This window comes from Octopus bimaculoides, chromosome 18 (assembly GCF_001194135.2).
Source record: "Octopus bimaculoides isolate UCB-OBI-ISO-001 chromosome 18, ASM119413v2, whole genome shotgun sequence".
Lineage (NCBI taxonomy): Eukaryota > Metazoa > Mollusca > Cephalopoda > Octopoda > Octopodidae > Octopus > Octopus bimaculoides.
In genome coordinates this window covers 35,202,580-35,211,204 of record NC_068998.1, presented here as the reverse complement: position 1 = coordinate 35,211,204, position 8,625 = coordinate 35,202,580, and the positions used below count along the sequence as shown (strand labels likewise).

General features: G+C 35.4%; 1 protein-coding gene across 1 annotated transcript in view; it reads right to left on the bottom strand.

Moving 5' to 3' along the window:
* Positions 1–8,625, bottom strand: part of LOC106867954 (N-acetylated-alpha-linked acidic dipeptidase 2) — a 336,237-nt gene that overhangs the window by 99,624 nt on the left and 227,988 nt on the right. The window contains exon 9 of the mRNA XM_052974261.1: positions 3,592–3,769. Coding sequence (XP_052830221.1) covers positions 3,592–3,769 — 178 coding nt within the window. The remainder of the gene's footprint in view (positions 1–3,591; positions 3,770–8,625) is intronic.

Here is an 8,625-nt window from a genome sequence, read left to right as displayed (position 1 = left end):
TGTGTGTGTGTGTGTGTGTGTGTGTGTGTGTGTGTGTGTGTGTGTGTGTGTGTATGAATGGGAAAATGGATGATAAAATGATACTGATAATATATAGACATGTACAGATGTGTATGCACATGCATGTGTATGTACACTTACATGTGTGTGTATGCATATGTTTATCTCTATGTCTTTTCGTTAACACTATTTAAAAAAATGTTTCCTGTGTTTATATCCCATAACCAAACAGTGTGATAAAAAAAGAGATCACTAAAATATACGTTAGACATGGGTTGATATGATCAAATAAAAATCACTCGAGGTAGTGCTCCAGCATGGTTATATTCCAGAGAATGTAAAAAAAAAAAAAATGAAAGAGTAAACTATAAAAGAGTAAAGGTACCAGTAGAATGAATAAAATAAAATGGTTCTGCCTGGAGAGTATGTCTGGATTCACAAGCACTGTTTATTTTAGCTAAGGTGCTTTCACAGAAAGCAAAGATAAGAGATAGAGAGAAAACACTCACAGAATCTATGGGAAGAATCACATTTGGAATAAATGTTCAAATTTCCTCAGATTTGCTGTAAATATTTATGAATATGAAATTGTTTTATCCATCTTGTCTTTCTTTCAAATTCTCTTCCTTTCTTTTTCTTCCTAATATTAGCTTTTCTTTCTCTCACCATCTTTATTTCTTTTTCTATTACACTCTCTTTCTCACTTCTGGTTTAATGTATGTGTGTATGTACACATATGCATATGTTTGCATGCATACACGAAAGTTTATTTGCATATTTCCGATTGCGTGTGTATGAATGTTTCTATATAAATGTATGCATGTATCTGTTTATATATCTATAGATCTGAATGTGCCTGTAGATGGGTTTTGCTGAATAGACATATGAATGTGAGTGAGTCTTGCTGAATAGACAACACACAAATCTGTTCTTCAATTTATCAATAAATCCTATTGATTTATACACCACCACCACTACTACAGTTTCTGTTGTTTTTACTGTTGTAGTTTTACACTTATGGTAACATCTGGCTGAGTGAAAGGTAGAATTGTAGGAACAAATACACTGAAAAATATCTGGGAGAGAAAAAAAAAAATTGGATAAACTCTGGATACAAAAAGAAATGAAGCAGCCTAAAAGACACCTTCTTCATGAGAGCACAAAGGCCTAGATTTACAGACCAGAGAGGATGAAACAGAAAGAAAAAAACAATATTCATTTCACCTCTAGGAATAGAAAACAAAGTTATTTCAGGTCTTAGCTTTCACATAAGCAATAGTAGCAAAAGTAAAACGAAATAGCTTGAACCCTGTTCAAGATATTAAATAGATCCTATATTGCAGCCACCATTGATGTGGCTATTGATCACACATCAAGGATGACTGCTTTAAACATCCAATGATGGAGCTCCTATGTGGCTGTTTGAACAATTAGAAATAACAACAAAATCACTCCAACACCACATCCTAATAACCTAAAAAAAGAAAACATTGGATAAAATAGTCTGGGGGTATAATATGCTTTGATAAAAGGTGGGAAGATGTGGTTGAAATGACTTTGATTCAAGAGTCATTTGTTCACTGCATACTCGATCTAAATAAGAATATTTAAATTAAGAGCTCACAATCCCAAAAGACCATCCATCTGATAAAAATACTTCTCTAAATATATATCTGGATAAAGGGTTAAGGAGCTTGTTTTGCAACCACAGAGTCGTATGTTTGAGCCAATTGTATGGCATCTTGGACAAGTGTGTTTTACTATAGCCTCAAGCCTTGTGAATAAAATTGGGTGTTTAGAAAGCTATCAGGAGGATTAAACTTGTAATTTAAAGATTCAGCCAGTTTTGTCATACAATGTAACACTAATTCAACTTCAAAATTAGAATATCTGTGGCATTGTCAGCCTCTTTCACCATAATTCAATAAGCAAGTAATTCAGTTGATCAAATAGACAAATATGTATTGCTAAAACTGATAAAGATCCATTTTAATATCATATTAGTATTTACACCCATGAGGTTACTAACTCTATACGCACCACATTTAAAAGCTACTAGGGAAACTAACTACTTTTCTCAGCTGTGTATCACAATAATAAACCCAGTCGAAATACATTTTCCATTCCTTTTTTTCTTAGAACTATATCTCTTTGAAACTTTCTTCTTTTCCCTGCTTTCTCTGCAGCCACTAGCCACCATAAATTCAAACTGCATTAACCATTCTAAATTCATCTAATTATTAAGACACCATTTCGAGCGTGGCCGTTGCCAGTACCACCTGACTGGCCTTTGTGCGGGTGACACGTAAAAGCACCCACTACACTCTCTGAGTGGTTGGCGTTAGGAAGGGCATCCAGCTGTAGAAACTCTACCAAATTAGATTGGAGCCTGGTGTTGCCATCCGGTTTCACCAGTCCTCAGTCAAATCGTCCAACCCATGCTAGCATGGAAAGCGGACGTTAAACTATGATGATGATGATGATGATGATTCTAATCCTCAATTTAGAAGTGATTGAAAATGCTACAGTTATAACCTCCTCCACAAACTAAAAAGAGACATACTAGGGGTATATTTCTACTGGAGTTCACTTAGGAAATTGTTATTTTTCCCCCTTTTTTAAGAGGCTTAAACTTTATGAAATCAAGGTATTGTGGATAGATTTGATGCTAGTATACAATTTGCCCTTATTCTTTAATTTGATTGAGAGAAGTTATAAAACATAAATTATTTTTGGCTAGAATTAAAGTTAGTAAGTGGTCCAAAATTCCAATATGTCATGTCCAGTGTTGCCACCTATCATTTGCATCAATGTCAGTCACTATTTGATCAGTTAACCTTGTAGAAATAGCAGCTAAAATCCCTTCAAATCATATTTCACTGCCCCTGAAATGAAGGAAGCATTAGACAAAAAAGTCTTAAATACACCCTGACCAAGAGACAGATGGAAAGATCATAGCTGATACGTCTTCAACCACACATCTGTTTAAAAAACAAACAATTCCACCAATACTGACTTAATAATATTGATTTTTTTTCTGTTTGATTTGACATTTGTTTCTAGATATAAGTCAACTAAATCAAAATCCTTATATTACTGGGACTTGTGCTATCGATCCAAAGGTGATTAAAAGTAAAGTCAACCTCATAGGGTTTGAACTCAGCATAAAATCATACTAAATATAAATTCTGTCAAGTGTGCTATGATAATTTTGCTTTAAGAAGGCTGTTAACAGCTGACTTAATCAGTTCTAAGGGTTACAAAGGTGATAGATTATTGAACACATAGAGTTAAGTTCAAATTTTACTACAGCCATGATGTAGTACCTCTAAGAGGGGTCCATAACTGACTTCAGTTTGTCTGGAAATCCATGTTCCTTTTATATTTTAAGATTTAGTAGTTAACAGTAAGAAGGACATCAGGATGTAAACATGGTTGATCTCATAAATCAAAGTAGCAACATCTCACTCATTCTCAACCATCTAAACAAGGAAAATGAAAGATAAAATGCTAAATAAAAAGCTCCTAATTCAGGCTCTCAACCATCTGTACCACTCTCTTTCTCATCAACTCACACACACATAACCTTACCTGTAGCAGGATATAATGGTGTCAAGTAGTCTCCATCAGAACCCACTGTTCCTCTCTGCACAGCCTGTTCAGGTAGCCACCATGTATATGGATATGTTTGATTCTCACCAATGTTGAAGTCCGCTGGGTCTGTGTACAAGATCATTCCTCTTGCATTGTATTGGGCTGCTATTTTTAGCTTTTAAGAAAAAAGGGGAGAACAATCAGTGAACAAAAATATATTACTTCTCAGAAGAGAGAAAACAAAGAGACAAGCGAAAATATCAAACTAGAATTATCGCAATATTAATTTGGTGCCAAAGTAATTGCATTTTTTTTTTGTAGTTTTAAATGTTAATTCTCTCTTGGAATAAACTTTCATTTAACTATATTCAAGTAACATAAAATTTTGAGATGCAAATTTTGGTCTACTGACTTATGCTAATGATTCTGCTTACATTGTTTATTTTATTTCTAAATTTAGACTGTCAGATTAAAAACAAAAGTAAATTCAAATGATTCTGTTGCAGGAGTTCAAAACGGAACACAAAACTGGGAATGCATGCAATATCAACCAAGCATTTAGATGAGGAGAATGTCAATAAATGTTCAGCTAAACATTGATTAAAAACAATTCATATGTTTAATGAGAAGAGACTTGAGGAAGCTTGTGCATTAGTTTCTGCAATAACCTACTGAGGACCATAATTTAAGTGGACCCATGCAAAACAAAACATTGGTCATTCTACAGTTGCACCACACTGGACAAAACAATTAAACCGAGCAAATGTAGACAAAAATAACTGCTATGAAGTTTGCTCAGCGTTTCTTTAGCACATTAAAAAATATGTATTTCTTGATTGCATTGTGAGATCAAAAATAAATTCTTTATGACAACCAGTGGCATTCCAAGCAGTAGCTCGATCAAGGTGAAGAACCAGAAAGAACTACATTAAAAGGTTACAGTCAGTCTGGTGGTTGATAAGTGAAATCATCCACTGCTATTTCTGGAATCCCAATGAAACCATCATAATAGAGGAGCATTGCCAAGAAATAATTGAAATGCACCAAGAACAGCATCAGTTTACATACAGCACTGATCTGTTGAAAAGGATCAATTTTTTTTATTGCAATCCCTGTCTACATACTACACAAATGACTACAGAAATTGAGAGAACTGGGCTACAGAAACACTTCCTCATCCAACTTAGTCACTAGACCTCTTTCCTACTGGCTACCACTATCTTTAAGCTTATAGACAGATTTCTACAAAACGGCTTTAACAACCTAACACCATGTAGTTGGGAAGCAAACTTCTTACCAGGCAGCCACACCTGCATTCATTTGATTTAAAATTTTATCCAAAGGCTTATTTCTCACTACAAGCATATATCCAAAATATGATGGACATTTACAGTGATTTCTTTAATATATCTTTTATTATTAGTGTAAGCATCAGTTTAAAATACTTTAAAGAACAACTCCAAAACCCTGTTACTGGAATAAATAGATATGTACCATGTTGGAAAAAAAATGTACAGATTTTAAATATTATTTCAATAAGTAAAATTTAAATTGAGCTGAGATTTATTGTTTTATAGTTGGTTGAATAAAAGCCATCAACTTTTCTATTTGGACCACCTGGTATATTTTTCTTTTACTTGTTCCAGTCATTGTACTGTGGTCATACTGGAGCATTACCTTGAATGGTACTTATTTTATCAGTTTCTTTTGCCAAACCAAGTTATGGGGATATAAATAAACCAGCATTGACTGGCAAGTGGCAGTTGGAGATAAAACACAAACACAAAGACACACATACATAAATACACACACACACACACACAGAAAGCTGCCCCCTATTATAACAATACCCTAGACAACAATGGCTTCAAACATAAATTAATATATAATCCCTCTAATAATAATCAAAATAATAATAATAGATCTAGTGGCATCAAAGATAAAGTAGTACATAACCACTCTAGTGTTAATCAGAATAATAATAAGAAACCTAAAAATAGGCCAAGGAAAATTATTTGGTTCACCCCTCCCTTTTCCCTAAATATAAAAACTAACATAGGTAAAAGATTTCTCTCTCTCCTAGACAAACACTTTCCAGCAACTCACAGATAAAGGAAACTATTTAATAGGCATTCTGGGAAATTATCACAGAATACAAAGAGTATCATTACATGTGGTCAATACCAAGAACCTAAATCCAGTTGCAACTGTCGTGACCCAGGATCCTGTCCACTTGACCAACGATGTATGACTAGATCTATCATATATGAGGCAGAAGTTACTGCAACCCTAAATAATAATACAACTGATAAGAAAACCTATACTGGATTATGTGAAGGTGAATGTAAAAATTGCTATGCCGATCACATAGCCTCCTTCTGACATAGAGACAAAAGTAAAGCTGCTAAGTTGTCTAGCTACGTATGGTCATTGAAAGATAATGAAACACCACATGTGATTAAATGGAAAGTAACTGGAAAATCCATACCTTATGTAAATGGACTGAATAAGTGTAGGATTTGTTTAGTTGAAAGGGTGCAGATCCTGTTCAGATCTAAGATTCCTAACGTTCTATTGAATTCTAGGTCAGAAATTTTCAGTGGTTGCATGCCTATGTATAAACATATTTTGAAGAATTGGAAAATTCCACCTATTCCTGACTGACTTGATAGCTTTCCAGCCTTATTATTTAAGATCTAAGGAGGATAGCTTTTTAACCTTTTTACTTTTTAGTTTTTGTGCTTTTGCTTTCTGTTGTTTGCTGTCTGCATTTTTTATATAAGCTGCCTTCTCAGTCTTTTTTTTTTGCAGTTCTTCTATTATTCAATTTCTTTAGTTTGTTATGATGTGTGGTTTATGCCTGCAGAATATGTTTGAGATATTTCTCAACATATGAAACTATTAGTAGCGCTTAACTACATGTATTGTATCCTTCAAATAAATAATATTCATCTCTCACCAGATGGAGTACTTTTTTTGTTGAATTTTCTATCACAGAACAATACATTATGTACATATATATATATGTGTGTGTGTGTGTGTGTGTGTGTATATATATATATATATATATATATATATATATATATTTATATTTATGTATATATCATCATCATCATCATTTAACATTGGTCTTCCGTGCTAGCATGGACTGGATGGTTTGACTGAAAACTGGTAAGCTGAAGAGCAGCACCAAGTTCCAATCTGATTTAGCAAAGATTTCTACAGATGGATGTCCATCCCAATGCCAACCACTCCAAGAGTGTAGTGGGAGTTTTTTATGTGCTGCTGGCACAGGTGCCACTTATCAAACACCAACATCGGCCATGACTGTGATCTCACTTGGCCTCACAGGTCTTCTCAAGTACAGTATATTGTCAAAGGTCTCAGTCAATGCCTCTGTAATGCCCTAAGTCTGAAGGGTGCTTTTCATGTGCCAATGGCACAGGTGCCAGTTACCTGACACTGTCATCGGCCATGACTATAATTTCACTTGGCTTGATGGGTCTTCTCAAGAACAGCATATTGCTCAGTGTTCAAAGGGAGCCCTTAATGTGCCACTGGCATGAGTGCCAATTATGCAACACTGACACCGGCCATGACTGTGATTTCATTTGGCTTGATGGGTCTTCTCAAGCACAGCATATCACCAAAGGTCTCAGTCACTTGTCATTGCCTCTATGAGGCTCAACATTTGAAGATTATGCTTCACCACCTCATCCCATGTCTTCCTGGGTCTACCTCTTCCACAGGCTTCCTCCATCTTCAGAGATCGGTACTTCTTCACACAGCTATCCATGTCCATACACATTACATGACCATACCAGCACAGTCATCTCTCATGCGCACCACATCTGATGCCTCTTATGTCCAACTTTTCTCTCAAGGTGTTTACATTTGGTTGTGCATGCACACTGACATTGCACATCCAGTGAAGCTTCCGTTCTTTCAAGCCTACACATGTCTTCAGCAGTCACAGCCCATATTTCACTGTCGTGTAGCATAGCTGTTTGCACACAGGCATCATACAATCTGCCTTTCACTCAAAGGGAGAGGCCCTTTGTTATCAACAAAGGTAGTAGCGCTCTGAATTTTGCCCAGCCTATTCTTATTCTAGCAGCTATGCTCCAAGAGCATGCACCTCCACTACTGATTTGGTCACCTAGGTAATGGAAGCTACCAGCTACTTCTAGTTTACCCTCCTGGCATTTGATGGAGTCTATTTTCTGTACATTTTTGGTGTTAATTGTACCTGTGCACCTTCCACACACAAAAACTATTTTCCCTGTTAACCTTCCTCTGATATTGCTGCACCTCTTATGTGTCCATAACTTACACAGAGCACATCTTATGGAGTTAATACCTATGCCTTTCCTGCAGATCGAGCAAGGCCATCTACCAGAAGAGATTTGCGATTTGTCTGCTCTCCTACTTACTAAGACTTTGATTTTAATAGATTAACTCTAAGGCCCTTTGACTCTAGACCTTGCTTTTATGCCTGAAATTTCTTCTCTAGTCCTGGTAGTGGTTTATATAAATATATATTTATACACAACACACTTCTTTCAGCTTCCATTTGTCAAATTCACTCACAAGATTTTAATCAACCAAGAGCTTTATGAGGAGACATTTTCCCAAAGTACCATGCAGTGGAATTGAACCCAAGGCCATGTGGCTGGGAAGCAAACTTCTTACCATGCAGCCATGCCAGCATTAATTAAATTTAAAATTTGATTCCAGATCTTATTTCTCATTACAAGCATACAGTCATAATATAATATACATAAACAGTGATTTCTTTTATCTATTATTATCAGTGTAAGCTATCCTGTTATCACTTAGTGATTGATGAGTGAACTTGCTGAAAGCAAAATGTTTAGTGGAAACAGCAGAAGAAAAAAATGTATCTAATTTGAGAAAATAGACTGGTAGGAGGTCTGTAACTTCATTGGTGACATGATTTCAAGGCAAGCAATAGGTATATGGTTCAAATCCTATTAATGAGTTTATCTGTTGCATTGTCTCCATTTGGTG